Source organism: Emydura macquarii, unplaced genomic scaffold (assembly GCF_026122565.2).
Source record: "Emydura macquarii macquarii isolate MOO-44397 ecotype Brisbane River unplaced genomic scaffold, CSIRO-AGI_Emac_v2 contig_450, whole genome shotgun sequence".
Lineage (NCBI taxonomy): Eukaryota > Metazoa > Chordata > Testudines > Chelidae > Emydura > Emydura macquarii.
The window spans coordinates 6,399,803-6,417,941 of NW_027130587.1; the positions used below are offsets into that span (position 1 = coordinate 6,399,803).

At 41.8% G+C, this 18,139-nt stretch overlaps 1 protein-coding gene across 1 annotated transcript in view; it reads left to right on the forward strand.

Annotated features, from left to right (window-relative positions):
• Positions 1-303: 303 nt before the first annotated feature.
• SPNS3 (SPNS lysolipid transporter 3, sphingosine-1-phosphate (putative)) overlaps positions 304-18,139 on the forward strand; it is a 43,961-nt gene continuing 26,125 nt past the window's right edge. The window contains exons 1-8 of the mRNA XM_067537878.1: positions 304-529; positions 5,487-5,552; positions 6,765-6,901; positions 7,622-7,773; positions 8,403-8,469; positions 9,784-9,974; positions 11,660-11,812; positions 16,993-17,182. Of these exons, the coding sequence (XP_067393979.1) occupies positions 304-529; positions 5,487-5,552; positions 6,765-6,901; positions 7,622-7,773; positions 8,403-8,469; positions 9,784-9,974; positions 11,660-11,812; positions 16,993-17,182 (1,182 nt within the window). The remainder of the gene's footprint in view (positions 530-5,486; positions 5,553-6,764; positions 6,902-7,621; positions 7,774-8,402; positions 8,470-9,783; positions 9,975-11,659; positions 11,813-16,992; positions 17,183-18,139) is intronic.

Here is an 18,139-nt window from a genome sequence, read left to right on the forward strand (position 1 = left end):
CTCACAGTGGATTATTTTGAATTTACATGGTCCGCTCTTTGCACTTGGAGTGCAAAGTAGAATGTATTCTACAACTTACATTTCTCAGCAAAAACCACAGGGTAGAGCTCCTTTTTCTGCAGAAGCTCTACCATGGGGAACCTTAATTTTCAGTGTTAGTGGCTAGCCTTGTGGGAGGATCTTCTTTTCAGGAAATGACTACAGTGGGTGAAGTTCCTCATAACTTAATTGCAAAATTGAGACTTCACTTAATGCACTTAGGGAAGACTTTGAAACTTGCAGTGGCTTTATGCACTGTGGATCATGCAGAACTCTGTGCCAGAGGGGTCCAGTGAAATGTATGAGTCCACAGGCCTGCGTTTACAGAGGTCCTTTGGCTCACGGAATTATGGAGCTGTTGCACCAAGAACAAGATATGCTCAGTTCTTTCAGGCACCAAGAAACATTTCAGCAAAGAGATCTTACCTAGCAGTTGGTGTGCTGTGCTATATTAACTTACTCAACTATATGGATTGGTTTATTGTACCAGGTAGGACTCTTCTTCCTCTATCTTAGAAAGAACAAACTATAGTTTTCAGCAACTCTATTCACTCTATAGTTAATGGGGAAACATTTGACTTAAAACTATTTATCTGTGTAAAAAAAGTAAATCCTTCAGAGTCACAGACTGTTTCACTTATTTTCTTTGGTCTGTTGGTCACACTTCCTGTCAAGGTGCCATTTATAGATTTTAACCAATGATTTAATAATTATTAAGGGTCAATAGATTTTTAAGCAACCTCCAACAATTCATGTCTGTAACGTGTATAACCTGCATTAATTATTTATTAACCTTTCAACCATTTTTATAAATGGAATCTGGGCAAAAAGCATAACTGGTCTGGTTGTATATAACGACTTGGCACAGTTTTGACAAAGATGTTTTTGTGGGGGTGTTGACAGGCAGCTCACAACATCTGCCTCCAGTAGGCTTTGCTCCCATCTGCCTGGGGAAGTGCGTGGGGAATTATTGCCCTCTTTGCTTGCTTTAGACAAAGCTTCTGTGAGCCTTGCTTGAATAAGGACTAATGATGAGATCGTCCCTGACTCTCTTCTCCTATGGAGGGGATTTAAGGAGCAAAAAATCTACTCTTTTGGCTAAATTTTGTCAGGGAAAGTGGTTTGATCTTTTGGCCCTGTGGAAACTGTGTGATCTATGCAATTAGGAGTTTCACATAATTGTGTGAAGAGCTGAGGCTAGTGGATACACACTCTCCATTGGATTGCTCTTCAGACTCACAAATAGCTCTCTGAATAAGATCATGCTAATTTAGGGGGCTGGTTTTTGTCAAGACATGAGTGGGAGCTGTGATAAGAGCACTGCTTCTAGTGGAGCTTCATTGCAAATGGGATATCTGGGGAGTAGTGGGGAAGCCATGGTTCTGCAGATGAATTGTGATCTGTGGGATTTATTTCTGTCTAGGTGTCATAAGCCTATTTCTACTCCTCTCCCTTCCTCGCCTGCAAACCTCTAGCTTGCCCTCAGGAAGGTAACTTGGAGGTAAGAATGAAAACTTGTGGCGGGTTTCCCAGGTTGCCTGTAGGTGATTTTTAGTTTGTGATTGGCCGTAAAGACTGGGATTCCCTCAGTCTCTCTATCTACCAGACATACTTTTTATTCACAAAATAGCAACTTCAACTTGGCGATCATGAGTCTCTTGTTTGTCAAAGTCTTTGCGGGTTTGATCAGTCAGTCTAGACTTAAGTAAATGCCTAACTTCCCTTAACAGGAAAAGGAGTTATTTTGTGCACTCAGATGAAACTATATATGCTTTAGACTTAATTCACACAGCAAGCAGTTTTAGCAACTGAGAGGTACTGGGGCTGTACATTGCATGTGGGTTCAAATTTGTTTCCCTCTGAATAATTGGGGAAATGAACATGACTTGTTTTCAGCCAAGAATAGGAAACAAATAGGAATATGAGCTAAATGAAGTAGCAAGGCAGTTACTGCCATAAACCCTTCATGGGAACTTTAATTCTCTTACTATTTTCTTTTGCTTAAGCATCAGATAATTGGCCCTCAGCTAGGAGCCGAATGGGGGATGGGTAGAATAACAGGGGTGGGGAATAAGGGAAAAGAGCACACTTGGGGAAAGTTGGTTGTTAATAAAGTGAATTTGCCAAAGGCTAGGCATGCAACGTCATGGTCATGGTCACTGTCATTCGGCTCATTACTGACTAGAACTATACTACCTTAGCTCCTTCGATCCTATGATCTGAAAGTTCATTACACATATTAGTGAAAGTTTTACAGCACCCCTTTGAAGTCTGTGATGGCACCCCAGTTTAACAAATAAGGAGAATGAGGCACAGTTTAACACAACCAAGATAACACAGGAACTCGATAGCAGAGATGGAGCTAGAACCCAAGCCTTCAAAATATCAGTCCTGTACCCTAATCGCAAGATAGGAGTTAACTGAAATATGTTTTAATTCTAATTGTTATATATTCCCCTTTTGTTTGCTGTGTGGGAAATCCAGTTAAAATGACTTATACCGTATAGAAATATCCTGTACATCAGCTTGAAGTCAAGCTGTATTGCAGAATTCTTGCATCAACCACCTTCCTTTTAACTCTAACTCTTTGGATGTCAGAACCCTTAAATAAAAGGTATGTTGACTCAGCCCATGGCAGCGAGTCTCCCAGTGCGGGTTGACGGACTTTGGCTAGTGGGATTTGCACTAATGCTCTATAAATAGCTCTGTAGGCTGCACGGGAAGTTGCAGCTTGGGCTGGAGCTGAGGCTCTGAAGCCCACCCCCCATTCCCCATGCTTCAGAGGCCAAGCTCTGGTCTGAGCTGCACCTTCAAAGTGCTGTCTATACAACTATTTTTAGAGCACTAGAGTGAGCCCCACTAGTCTGAGTCTGTCTGCCCGGTCTGGGAGACTTGCTGCTATGGGCTGTGTAGATACACCCAAAGTGCCTTTGCTTTTAATAGATTTAAACAGGAAAGTAGGGGAAGTGTATGCACCAACTTGCAAGAGTACTGGAGGCAGTGGAGAAGTTGTGGTTTTATGTTCGTAACACTTCTTTTCAAGATACAATCTGCTTTGCTCAGACCCTCAACTTCTACCTTTTGTCTGTGTGCATCTAATTATATAAGTGGAAAGGAGATAATAGAATCTGTCAAATGTTTCTTCAAGTGTTGATAATTATGTTAGTTTGAATTTTGACCATCTTGTCTATAATCTTTGTTGCTGGGGATTAAGGTCAATACTTTCCAACTTGGTTCCCATTAAACATTATACACCTGAATAACTGGCCTGACTTTCTGAGGTGCTAATCATCTTTGGTTCCTATTAACTGCAGTGGCTTGGTATATGAAAGCTAGAGAATTATTTAAGTGGATAACTTTAGGTTGCATTCAAATGGAAAATCTTTAACCTGGGTTGGAACGCTCAATATGTGTATGCAGGAAAGGAAGCATTTAATTCCAGTTGTAGTTTCACTTAGATATATTACTTTCTGTATTTTCTGTTGTTCGGTGGTGTTGTGCATTGATAAATAGCTACTAAATTCTACCAGTGTTACCCCAGAGGCATGGATGAAGGGGTTTAGTTTAGAAATTAATCAAAGTGGTGTAAAATTTTGACCATTAAAGTTCTGTCTCAATCACGAAATACCTTCAGGACTTAAGTATGGGTCTGCTCTGAAAAGTGACTAAAAATGTCACTGGAGTTCCAGGTGTTTTGACATCAATGTTTTTTCCCCCTTAATTTTAAGACCTGCAAAATTATCTTGGGATATGAAAATCAAAGTCTGAAGGTCTACATAATCACTAAAAGCAAAGGCTTTGCAGGCAAATTCTGCCTTCAATTACACCTGTGTTTTCTGTATTGAAGGCACAGGGACTGTACACATGACGTGTACACTTGATTGTAGAAACGACCGGTGAAGGAAAATAGATTCTCCAATCACTGAGTGAGTTTGCAGGAGTAGTAGACAACAAAAGAAAATCTGTTTGTACATGAAGAATATAATCAGAGGCAATTAAAAATCAAGCATGGAGCCTCAGTGTTTCTGTTAGTCTCATTTCAAAGTCACTTTAATGTGTCATTAAACTAGCCACATTCAACAGTTGCTTGTTTAGCAAGCAGTTGGAGATTAGACAGTGGCACCATCTTCTCATTATAGTCTTTAAATTCCTTTTCAAAAATATAAAAATAAACTAAACAAATACATGAAGTGAGAAATTTAAATTGATATAACATCCTCTATTATCATCGGATTAAAGGAATACAAATTACAACCCTGTTTCTTTATTGTTTAAGCCTCTGTTATCTGTCTTTAATTTTGTCCCAGAAAAGAGCTGGTGCGTGATTTATTACACGATAAATGTGTGCTAGCTACAAATGCCGTTTAAAAATGGTGATGGTCATGATATCGTGCAAAAGTCATGTTCTATTACAATTGCATTAATGCATCCATCTGATGCTAAATCTTACTATTTTTCCCCATTCTGTTGCTGATGTAAAGTCAAATAATTTTGAAAAAAACTAACATTTCTTTCAATAATTTTGAATAAGCTGAAGTGTCCAAATTTTGTCACTAGTCTTAATTATTTAAGAGGAAGTGAGGAAGAGCATAAACCAGCCCTTCACATCTTTATATAAACCAGATACAGAAATATCAAATAATTCTTTATCATTGCAAACTTGGGGTGTTTGTCAGTGTCATAGGGATCACAAGAATCCTTTGTCTCAAAATTGCTATCCTACCTGTGCCTCAGTTTACCCATACAAAGTGGTCAGAATAACAATCTTTCCAAATGATGAAAACCATTTTTAGAGAATTACTATACCAATCACTTGAGTTTCTTTCTTTTAGCCTTTAGCTTGTAATAAGGACTGTTGTAACCATTGATACTCTCTTTGGAGAAAGGCAGAAATTAAAGCACCTCTGTATGCTGGAAATGGTAAAACTCATCCTTAACAGGTTTTTAGAAATAACTTTTCTTATCCTAAACATTTCAGTATCTCTAGCTCCATGAGGCTAAAAGCCTGCTAAATTAAACTACCATCTATTTTATTTTGTTTCCCATTGGGTCTTTCTAAACCTTGAATTGTAAACTGTTTATATATCACTGTGCTCACACATGGCTCTGCAGAAACTGTAGTGGAAATCCTGGCTGAGTTGAGTCTTGCAAGATCTACATAGTAGGATGACTATGAATTTCCTGAACAAAGTGATGGAAACTTCAAAATGACTAGTTTATTGATGTATACAAGATGCTATGGAAGGTGTCTTGCACACTTCATTTTGAAGATTACAGCACCTGTTTGTGTGAGATTACATGAAAATTAATGGGACAAACTCATTATGTCTGTGCAGCCCCATGTCTTGAAGTGAGTCTTCAGGTTAGCAAATGAGTAAAATGGCAACTACTGAGGAATGAGGTACTCTGCAATTGCTGCATGATTATGATTTTTCTTTTTGTTGCAGGGGTACTGTTGGATATAAAGAAGTACTTCAACATCAGTGATAGCCATGCAGGCTTACTGCAGACAGGTAAAGAGATGTCACACTACTGGGAACAACTTAGCCTGCCACACATCCATGTTGTCTGTTGCTAAAATGCATTCTAACTTTTTCCTGCTCCATGTTTTTTTTTTTCCAGTTCCCCGCTGTTCTGTTGATTTCAGGTTTGATTTTTAAAATGTTTAGTCAGGTTGCTCACAAATGCAAGACTCAAAGTCACTGGCTAAATCTGATCAAGTCTGCAGCCTTCTAAGAGTAAAGAAAGGTCTTGACTGTGTGATCACTAAGGTTCCTTCGGGACTTCAACCATAAGAATTGAGGGGTTAACCTTGGTTTCTCGGACAAATTCCAATTTGGGCAATAAAGCTCTGCATACGAAAATTCTCCTTGAGGTTGCCATTGGGAAAGCTATTTGCTTCCTGCCCTGAATTTAACAGGAAAAAATTCTGACCTAGTCAATTAACTCCAGGGTATAAAGGGAGCAGGCTAACCAGTTAAATAGCTCTTTTTTCCATAAAGCAATTGGCATGAATGAATGTTCTAGATAAAGTGGTCATTGCGTGTAATTCCTTTGTTTTATTTTAACTGTGGGGTATCTTTCTGTCTCTGTAAAATGATCAGTTCCAGAACTAGAACTCTGTGACAGAATTCAGTAGTATTTAAGGTTGTGTACGCCCTTTTAGAGTGTGTTGTGGGAATAACTAGTCCATTCTGGATGGTGACGTGAACTAGTAAATTGGGTTGACAGTGTCTGAATTGTAACTGCAGAATCTGGAGGCCTTCAAAGAAAAGCCAGGGAGATGTCACTAAGGTGCAACCTTTGGCTGAATTTTCAGTGTCTCCTATGGTCTATTGAGATACCTGGGAGAAGTGTCTTTCAGCTATGTATATAAAATAGTAGCGTTAACAAATTTCAATCAGTTGATTGCTTTAAACATGTATTTTACTGTTCGTGGGCTTTGTCATCTCCATCTGTAAACTTTGATCACTATAAAAGCTACTGTCTAAGACAGAATTAATAAATCCAGCCATCTTGTAACTAGAAAGGAACCAGAGATATAAAAATGTGAACTGTTTGGATCTGGAGGTTTGGCTCCGAGTTCACTACTCATGAATTGCAATTCTACAACCTCAAAATTGGACATTCAGCCTAATAAGAGCATGGTATTCCTCTCCGGGGAGGGAGGAGAGCTATGTGAATAATCTGACCAGCATTGTCATTACTCTTGCTTTGGATTGCAGTCTTCATCCTCTGTTTTTTGCTATCTGCACTCGTCTTTGGATACCTTGGTGACCGGTACAACAGGAAAGTCATCCTCAGCGCTGGTATCTTCCTCTGGTCAGGTGCGACGTTAGGCAGCTCATTCCTCACTGAATCGGTATGTCACTTCCTTATTTGGAATGATACTTTTAGAAATCAGCTGCCTGAGTCTTGCAGTGACTCATGGAACTTTTGTTCTGATCAAGTTATACTTTGCAAAAGCTTTCAGGCAGCACCCTGGACATGAGTAAATGGGCTTTGTGCAGGAAAGCTCCATAGGGAATGATACTCTGTCCCTTCCAAGCCATAGAGCACCAGTGAAGCTATTCTTCAGCTGCTGCTGCAATACTGTTAGCAGTGTCCTTGCCCTCTTGCTGAGCACATGCACTAGGGTGTGGGGGATTGGCTGGTGAATTGGTGGAACTGCTGACCATGCCTTGCAGTGCCCCTCGGTGACACCCCAAGAATTCATGCTGCTGCAGAAGGAAGCTTGAAAAGCACAGCACTGTCATGCAAGCGGGTGCAGGTGTGGGAGGACATAACACACTGAAGTCAATGGGAGACATGAATGAATAAATGCACAGCACTGCAGGATTTGGCCCAGTCACTTCAGCTGCCCTTTTTAGATCCTCCAGTTTAGCGATGCTACCTTAGTAACCATGCGGGGGACTCAAAGTGTTCTTCCTATTGTAAACACTGGTAAGTGTAAGAACTCTGGCAGAGGCAGCTAAAAACTTGTCTACACCAAAACTCCCATCCCATGAAAAAAGTGCTTCTTTAAAAGGTAGCTTCCATTTCATATGTGCTTTTTGGATCTTAATGCCTCTTCTGCCCCCAGTACTCCTGGATATTCTTCCTTTTGCGAGGATTTGTTGGTGTTGGCACAGCCAGTTATTCCACCATAGCACCTACTATAATTGCGGACCTATTTGAAGAAGATCGAAGGACCTTGATGTTGTCTGTCTTCTATATCTTCATCCCAGTTGGAAGGTTTGGCTGTTCGCCAGTAACTGGCACTTCTTAGTTTCTTAGTCTTGTCCCTACCCCGCCACCCCCCCCCCCTTCAACCCCATTTACCATTATCTCCGTGGGAGAAAGTAGGCAAGCCAGAGGCATCACCACATTGCTTCTCTGCCTTCATGGGCCTGGATCATCCTTTCCTAGGATAGTCCAACAGTGTAGGAAAGCTGCTCCCCAATCTTAACATTTTGTGTGGGACTGCTGGGTAAGGGCCATTCTCCTGTTGCCCTCCAAATCTGTCCGCTGAGGGAAGGTAGCCTGACCACCTGTGATTCAACAGTAGGGACACTCAGTCTGTGTCTGCACTATGAAAAACCAGTACCCATTTTATAGCATCAGCATACTTGCATCTGTGCTAATGGAGACCTGGCTTGGGTATTCTTAGCACCATCTCAAACCTGCTCTGAGCAGGTTAAAATGCCTGAGCCCGACTGGTTCCCATGGGAATTACAATTGAATAGGCCTCACTGCTAGGAAATGACAGCAAAAAATGTTCCTCTACCTCCTCTCAGTACAAATCCTTCCCCCTGCGGGGTCTCGGGGTCTCCCTGAACCAATGGAAATTAATGAAGTCTTGGCATCCGTATTTGTTTTTACAGTGGCCTTGGTTATGTTCTGGCATCTGTTGTGACACGGGCTGCTGGCCATTGGCATTGGGCATTCAGGGTGAGTCTTTCCTTTTCTATGACTGCTCAGTACTGATCCACTCTTTGTACAATCCGTTTTAATTGGGATCGACATAGTTTATTGGGGTCTGTATCGTGAGGATTTCAATCCTATATGTAGCAACTTATCTGATCACTGTGTCTCAACAAGAATGTTAAAAGGGATGTAAAGAAACAAAATACAAGAATGAATGGATGGGAACATAGTTATCACAACAGACAAGAGAGTTGCAGTCCTAAAACCTTATGTTAAAGCCCCCTTTTCCTACGTGAACTCACTATTTAATGGAACTCTTTCTGGAGCGTGAGTGGTGTTTTAAGGCTCCATGACTGTAACAGTGCTCATTTTAAAGCAAGGATGGGTGAGCTGCCGAGCTGCCCTCAGATCAATTTTTAGGTGGGACATTGAATTCTCCTTAGTCTCAAAGGCACTCCCTAATTCAAAACCCATTTGGAAGCACTACAGTGGACCGAAGGGTAGCTGGCCTTTTCAAACAAAGGTACCTAAAAATTAAAATGGCCATCACTTTGGCATAGAATCATGTCATTCTGCAGAGAAATTGTTACAAATTGTTGAGCCAGTTTTGCAAAAACAAAACTGCTGGAAACAACCCCTCTCCCCTCTTGTATTTAGTCATATTCCCATGATGGATGCCCTGCCCTTACAGGACATTTCACTTCTTCAAAGTACTTTATAAATCTTCCTAGCTTACCTGCAAAGTGTGTCAGCTAGTGTCAGTGGGGAAAAGAGGACATGGAGTTTGACTTAGGGCTGCACAGGAAATGAGTGACAACTGGGACTAGAACTCTGGAATACTTGACTTGCTGCAGTCCCACGCTCAATTCTTCTACATCATGCTGCTCAAAGTGACCTGAATAAACCCCCACCCCTTTGAGGTACTTGGAGGATTAGAAGTGTGCATGTTTGGGGTGAATGCTTCTAATTGCAGCAGGTCTGCTAAGACTCCCATATTTGGTGACCCTCCCGCTCAAGATCCCAGCGTTGCATCATGGGGAGCTCTCCCCTTACATTTTTCTTCAGGACCATGGGGACAAGAACAGTGCTTTTGCATAGGAGAATGTATAAGGGGTGGGGGAATATACTGCATCTTTTCACTGAAGTCACCAAAAGGATTTCTCCTCTTAGATAAAAGCTAGTCATGTTTAGGTGATACATGCAGCTGGGTTTAGGCCTGTCTGCAGCTTCCCTAGATGTAAATCTTTAGGCGCAATGTTGTGACTTTCTTTTGCTATTAACTGTCCTTCAGTATAAGAGGAAAGGTGATATGACCTTACTCCAAATTTGTCTATACAGATAACTCCTTGCATGGGGGTTATAGCACTGGTTCTTCTGATTCTACTGGTCCCTGATCCAACCCAGGATGCAGCTGAGGGACACGGAGGCCAGAGCACCAGCAGCACAACTCAGGGAGCAAATGAGAACCATGGTGCCCAGAGTACTGCCAGCATGACCTGGTGTGAAGATGTCATATCCCTCATCAAGAAGTAGGTGGTTATGGCTCCAAAGGCTACACTTAGTGCCATTACTTGTGACCAATGTGCTGTTGAACTCTGTGCCCAGGTGTTAATGTTGATATTATTGTGTGAATACTTGCTTTTCACGGTGCTGAATTTGTTGGTGTCTCCTAAGGAGCATTGGATCAGCACTTCTCAGGCAGTCTTGTATGGTATTAAATAGCCAGCTACAGTGCCTTCTGATACCAGGGGGCTAGATCCTCCAAGATCAGGACTTTAGGTTTATGGAGTAACCGTGCATCCTGTGTTGCATGATTAGCTAAGCACTTCAGCTTTGGCAAAAGGCTAGAAAAGCTGATTTTCTTTATCTGCTAGGTGGCACTGTTGACCTGCATGAAGTGTCTTTCTCCTAGGCAGGACTAATATAGTGATCTGGCTTGAAATGCATTCTTGTCAGCTGCCTTTATTTTAAAGATGAACTCACTCTTTTGCTTTCTTAGGAACCAGGCTTGATCATGGTATCTTGCCATCATGGAGTGGCTAAATCATCTGGGAGGATGGAATTGTGGTTCATTAGCTGGTGGGTGGACACTAGAGCAGAGTCCTCCACTTGGAGACTGGAGTTTTTTTGCATGTATCCTATGCAGTAATCACACCTGAGACCCAAATCATGATTTTCTTGGTCTGTAGACAATAGTTGTCTTAAGTGAGCCAAAAGGGATTCTGTCTTTGGTTGTTCCAGTGCAAGCAATGCAAAGCTTTTCTCATCAGGAGGTCTTCAAACGTTAATGATGTAACACATCTGTGGCCACCTAGTGTCATATACTGTGACCTATTTACCTCTAGTAGTGACTGATCCACAAAGAAAATCAAGAGAGATCTATTTAACTCAAGTGCTAGAGCCACATGTCTTTAGGAGATGAGGTACTAAGGTTCTAGTCTTGGCTCACGGAGGCATTCTGACGTGTCAGCTGCAGCACATGTACCTTACACTAAGACGTCATCTAAATCACTAAGACTCTATGGACCCCTTAAACTAAAGCAGACTTACTGTTAGCCCGGGGGAGGGGGAGGGTCTATAAAACAGTTAAATGGTTCTAATTGCTACTAGTAGAGGCAGCTTGTTACATTGCTTATCCTTCAGCTTGAAAACTATGTAGACCGACTAAGAAATAATTTATACTTCCATGACACTTTGAGATACAGTAACACTTAACTTCTCAACCCCTTTCTTAACTATTGCACCATCCAAACAAATGGTTGTACTCGTGTGTATTGGCAACAAAACAGACTTCAAATCATCCTGAGGCACTTGGGGCTCTGTGCACTGTATTTTCAAACTGTTGGCAAGTCATTAAATTCTCACCCACCTTCCTAAGCTGTAATTTTACTTTCAGCACCTACCTGCAGCAAACGCTGGTTTGAATCTGCAAGAGACTAAAAATGGACTTTAACACGGTGAAAGCAATAGTTCACATAACTAACTAATGCCTACTATTTGCTGGTCTGAGTGTATATAGATTTGTTCTCTTCAATGATCAGATCTTCATAATCAACAGGGAAGTTTCACACATTGTTACAGCTCTCTGAAGCAATCCATTCATATTGATTATTAGAACACTAGATGCCCAGGCTGGACTTCCCCTTTCTTCCCAGGCCCCATTCTTTCAAACTGTTGATCATAACGCTAATACTTATTTCTTTTGGTGTGACAGCCGAAGTTTCATCTGGTCCTCATTGGGTGTGACAGCCATGGCCTTTATGACGGGAGCCCTGGGATTCTGGGTACCACTGTTCCTTTCCATGGCACAGCTAGCCCATGACCTTGTACCGCCATGCCTTCAGGAGCCATGCAATTCTTCTAACAGGTGAGGCACACTTTACTCTGAAAAGATCAGACAGGATATAGGAAATGCACATATGACCACTCCCTGTTTCTAAATGCTAATGGTTATCATGTGCTTTCTCTTCCTGAAGACAAAGGGTGGGATGTGGCTGTGAACGCTTACTGAGAAGGTATATGAGGCATTAATGTTGATGTATTGCTCCATTTTACAGATGATAAACTGACTCAGATAACTGACTTGTCCAGGGTCACACAGGTAGTATGTGATGGAGCCAGGAACTAATGCCAACATTCCCTCTTTATGATGGGGCATAATACATCTGTACATTGCTTTAAATCATCTGAGGAAAGAGATGAGGTGTGCATGTTAGGATTATCAATGTAATCTCTGGATTAAATTTCTTTTACTTTACACTTCTTGTGATACAATCTACTGAATTGAAAAGACTGCTCTTCAGCCCAAGTGAATGGATCACCTAATTAAGAGAAGAGGCTGGCTTGCTCCTGAAATGCCTCTCCGATTCCTTGATTTGGCTCATGTACAATGTGCCGGCTCACTAAAATGTTAAAATCTGCCACTGGCAAAGGGCTCTGATCTCTCCCAGGTGGAGCTGATTTGTAGTGGAGTAAGGGAGATCCAGGGCAACATAATAACTTCTTTAAACAATATCCCTACTTGGATGCCCCTGAATCCCTGACAGGTATCCCAGACAAGCAGCAGCACTTGCAAGAAGCAGAAGTCTAAGGGTCAGCCTCACACACACATTTATCAGTTCAGGTGTTCCCACAAGACTTGCACTGATTTTGCTACATTGAATTAGTGAAACCTGTGCAATTTCTGTGTGCAGACAAGCCCTTAATTTGGCTTCTTGGGGAGCACCCCAATGAAACTTATTCCCTTATAGGGCATTCCAGTTGCATCAGATTTATATCAGTACTGTATTAAAATATGTGGTTTGGAGGGGAAAAGTAATTTAAACATTCAGGTAATGAAAAATTGCTGGTTGGAGAAGGGTTGAAGTATGAGGTTTAGATTCAGAGTTTAAGGGAGTTTAGTTCTACCTTCAGTGGATATGGAGAACAAATTATCATTGTCCTCTTCCCTTTAACATATTTGAAGACTGTTATCAGATTCTCCAGTTTGTCCATATCTTTCTAAAAGTATGGACATCCCTATTCCTTTCCTGCTATTCAGGTATTAGAATCCACTGCCAGGATGGCAAAGTCACTGTGACTCCAGGGTGAAGCAGACTTCATTCATCTGGCACAGTACCATAACCTTTTATATCAAAATAGGGTAATTTCTACCAATCAATAATTTATTTGCCAACTGAGCTCTTCTGGAGAGGAACTCTCCATTCCAGATCTTGATATACAGATAAAATATCTGGTACCTTCAGAAAACTGTGTGTGGTGTCAGAAGGAAGGGAGGGATTTGTTACCATGTGTCCCAGCAAGGCAGCAGGACAGAGCATCTGAGGCTGTAATTCTGATCTGACATTTCATTGGCTGTGATGGTCTCAGAACCTTTCCTCCTTCAGGGTGGAGGAAGACTATCCTCTTTGGCCTTCTGCACTTAGGGGTAGTAGAATGTATTCAGTACTGCGCTCTGACCCTCGCCAGCTACTGCCTTTGTCAACAGCAAACATCAGAACATCTCCCCTACTCCTCTATGTACTGACTGCCCGGTACCAGACTCCATGCAAGTGTGCTTACCCTTGACTCGTCGGGTTTATGATCTGTCATGAGTATCCCAAACCAATCTATCCCTAGCCTTTCAGGATTTTTCAAGGACTGAGTGATTTGCCATACTCTTCATCTATGTAAGGGTTTAGAATGAGATAAAGCAAACCAGTAGAACCCTGGTGATGTCCTGGTGTCTGTGAGATGCAAGAAACCTTAAGGAAGCAGGCCAGAAGGTTCTGAACTCAGTGCTTGAGATATCTTCAAATTGGGTAATCAGATGGGTAGCTTGACAGGAGATGGCGGCAGCAGTCAGAATTTCATTGCACAAGTTTTTTGCACTGATCAGACATCAGCATACACTTAGGCAGTGAAACCCAGCCTGGGAGGACTTGTCCAACTTTTAGATTAACACAGGTTCACTGATAGCAGAGCGCTTTAATGATATGTTACCTACAAGTAACTGAAAGGGAAGCATATTTGCCCTGGTACAGATGTCAGTATTAGAGCAGGGGGAAATCTTTCAGCAGAACCCAGTTTTGGTGAAAAATGCAGATTCTGCGGCACGAAAACATTTTTTGCGAATTTGTGTTGATTTGCCAAATTGTTTCTGTTTGGGGGTGGGGAGATGGTGTAGAAAACACCATTCTAGAAATCAATGTTTGGTTTTGGCATTCTAAATGAAACACTTTGGTTTTTCAACTATAGCCTAAATGACTTGTTTCAAATTCCAATTTTATTTTAAAACTAGAAACCAAAATAGTTAAAATGTAAAAATATTTTGTTTTAAGTCAAATTCAAATTATTTTTTAATTTTTTGGGACTGCTAGTGAACTGAAAAATCACTTATTCACACAGCTGTAGTTGAAAGCTGCATATTACTTATTAGTGACTGTTGCTTAGGAAATGAGTGTTCTTCCCGGCTTGGGTAGGTCTGACTCGGGTGGGAGAGGGAAAAAAGCTAAACTTTCAATTGTATCTTGAGTACATTTTTGCAAGTGTAAGGTGTGGGTGCATGGTTTTATTGTTTGACTTATTTTTGAATTATTATTCCATGGCAATGGCAGTACGGTAGACCCTGCCTTTAGAAAGTAAAAGGCAGCACCTGATAGTTACAATCTAACTTTATGTACTGCCTCCCTAAAGGTTGGTTTGTCATTGTTTTTAATTCTTGGCATAAACGAATACCAGGGACTGCATATAGCTGGCTTTATATTGTTATACTTGAACAATGAAGAGGCAACGCATACATAGAAATGTTAGACCTACATCTGACAATTCTGGGAGTTCAATGAGCAGCATATTCCCGGATCTCTCCAGTGATACTTTAAGAATGTCTGCAGCTGCTTAATAGCCAGAGGGCATTAGGCACTAATGTTGCAGCACCTAGGTTCCTTTAAACACAGGTTTAAAATCCCAGCGTAACTGACTTCTTGCCCCCCATCCTTGCAAGGCAGATAAATATGTTCCATGGAGATTGTGTGCAGGTCTCCATGCTGAGACCTTTGCACTGACCAGACAGGTACCTGGGGTTTTCAAACATAAAAGATCCCATGGCAGTCTTTTTAAAAAACAAAAACCATCCCTAGAAATGAGTTTCTGATCTCTACTTAGCCAAAAGGCCTCTTCCCCTCCCCTGCCCATTGTGCTGTGCCCTGTTTCTGTCTTAACTGCTCCCTTTCTATATTATGGGTGGCTTTGTTTCAGTACTAGCCTACAGCTCATAGCTCCTTTGAGATAAAAAGGGATCTCTAAACACAAAAGGGCTCCTCAAAAACATTAATGTAACCTTAGAGCAGTTGTTCTCAACCTATTTATCATTGTGGGCCACATATGTAGCTCTCTATTGTGTGGGCTGCATCCACACAATATATATATTGTATGACCCTGAGGATGTCGTATGGGCTGCAGCTGAGTGCTGATTGGGCCGCAAGGAGTCTACAGGCCACGGGTTAAGAACCACTGCCTTAGAGCTTCAAACTTGCCTGCACCAGGCAAATGAGTGTAAAGTAGATCTTTTGACCACTGATGCTCTATCCATATCATTTCTAACAAGAACTGTTTAACTGTGATGGTTTCTTAGAGTATTGCATACTTGAACTCTGCTAATGGAGTTGGCTGTCAGTTATTGCTTCACCTTTTTAGTGTAGAATTAGTAACAAGGAGAAATGGTAAGAGCCAGTGTGCTACAGATTCCTCCTTTGGCATCACAGTCTGCTATGTACAAGTGCAGAGCTCCCTGCCCTAGATCCAGGGAGAGCCAAGAAAGGGCATAGCTTCTTAAGGGTATGTCTACTCCGCAATTCGATACCCATGGTTGGCCCATGCCAGCTGACTTGGGCTAAGGGGCTTTTTAATTGTAGTGTAGACGTTTGGGCTTGGTCTGCAGCCCATGCTCTGGGTTCCTCCCACCTTGCATGATCCTAGAGCCCAGGCTCTATCCAAGCCCCATGAACCCGAGTCAGCTGGCACGGGCCAGCTGTGGATGTCTAATTGCAGAGTAGATATAACCTTAAAGCCACATAGCGTGCTGCCAGAATGCTAAAATCTTTAGAACCTCTTGTGTTCTGAACACTACACTCCTGTCTCCCCTTCATTCAAGAGAGCTATGACGGATTAAACAGTCAGTCATGCCACACTCTTTATTTATCACCGGAAGTTTATTTTTGTCATCAAAATCTCATCTGGGACAGAGAGGAAAGAGTTTACAAAAGTCCCACTGGAAGTCAAGTCTTGTGAGCAACTAGGTCACATGCTTTCAAGAAGGCAAACTGGCTGTTCCTCTGAGGAGCTCTTCAGCTTTCACAGGCATATGATACAAAACTGAGTGGCATTTGAAATTCTACATTGTGAAAATATTTTGTGTAGTTCCAACTGGATAACAATTCAGTCTGTCCCGAGTTGTAACGTAAAGAGGCGCTGTATCCAACAGTGTGAGAAGTGTCGCATGTGAGCCGGATTAATTTGAAGGTTATGATGGGTTGTACCAGCATGATCACATGTGATGGAATCTCTTCCAAGGGAGCAGACTGTGGTGCAAAGCTACCCCATCTGCATTTGGGGTGGCGGGAGTAACTCAGTTTGTAGGTGTGGCTATGATGACTGGAAACACCTCTGAATCCATGGTTGTCTAAGGCAGCTCTTACTGATGGAGCACCCAGTGGATTGTTAAATTGATCTCCCTTCCTCAGGACAGGGGTGATAACACCTGCTCTGTGCACGCTGCTTTGGTGGACAGGACATTGACAGAGGTGTAATTTGCAGATGCTGAGGCATGTATCTAGCCCTGGAGGACTTGAGTAAAATGGAGGCCAGATTTGATATCACCATTAAATTTCTTTTCTGCTTTGTAAAGTAAACACACACAAAAGGGGTGGGAAGAAAAGAAGCTTGAAACTTCAATCTGGGACATACAAGAGAAGCTGAGGTCACAAATTAATGATAGACTCTTGGACTGATTCTTCTCCCTTAATGTGTCTTTATTACCCTACTCACCCCATCCCTTTGCTTTACCACCAGCCTGATATTTGGAGGAATTACCATTGTGACGGGAATTGTTGGTGTCATCTCTGGGGCAGGAATTTCAAGAAGATGTAAGAAGATAAATGCTAAGGCTGACCCTCTTATCTGTGCTGTGGGCATGTTCTCCTCTGCCCCATGCCTCTATCTGTCTATCATGCTGGCTGCGCAAAGCATCGTTGCTACTTACGTAAGTGTTGATAAACTGTGTGGCCTTGACAAATGGCTTTGTTCAATAGCATGGGTGGTTTGCAGGGTGTAGTCCTCAGAATGGTTTAGTTGAAGGAATTTAATTGACAGCTTGCACTGGGCTCATGTTATGCCGCAATATAGCCCACAGGCCAAGTGTTGTCCCCGAGGCTCTAACCTGGTCTGTGGTTGCAATCTCCACTTCAGAGAAGCAGCCTAGGGACTACATGCCCCATTGTGCAGAGCTCCCCTTTAATCTGAACAGCCAGACCACCTGTGGAAAAGGGGACATGGCAGACTGGGTCTTGTAACCTCCACGCGCTGCATCTTTATGTTGAAGAGGATGGTAAGTTTATGCAACCTAGTTTGGCCGCTTCCTAAAAGGCTACAGTGCACCTTTATCTGGGCATGGTTTGACTGCCCCTGGTTTCCGAAGGTATATAGGTGCAAACTCAAACTTGGTGTTTAATTGAATGAATCTGCTATGTATGGTACTATTTCTTTTCTCTCCCAGCACACTTAAAGATTACAGTATGCTTGGCACCGTACAATAAACAGAGTTCCTATTAAGAAGAATTTACTTAGCAAGTAATGTGCCCAAAATCACTGGTTGCTTTTGAAAATTTAGGCTTGCGGAAATGTAACCAGAAGCATAAATAGCCTAAATCCTGTTCTTAGTAAAGAGTAATGCAGAAACATACCAAGAGACATTAATAACTGCAGGAACTCCCTGTGAGGATGAACTGAATGCAAACCTTATTTTAGCAATAATCGGTTAACAGCTATGAAGGGACTCCAAGCCCTCTCCAATGACTGTAGATCCACCATTACCAGAATTAACATAAATAATAGGATCCATGTAAAGTTAATTACAGTAATCAACACTTCACTGCAAAAAGAGTGCTTTCACAGTGCTTTCTTTTCTAAAAATAGCTTTTGTTCAAAAAGGTTTTCCTTT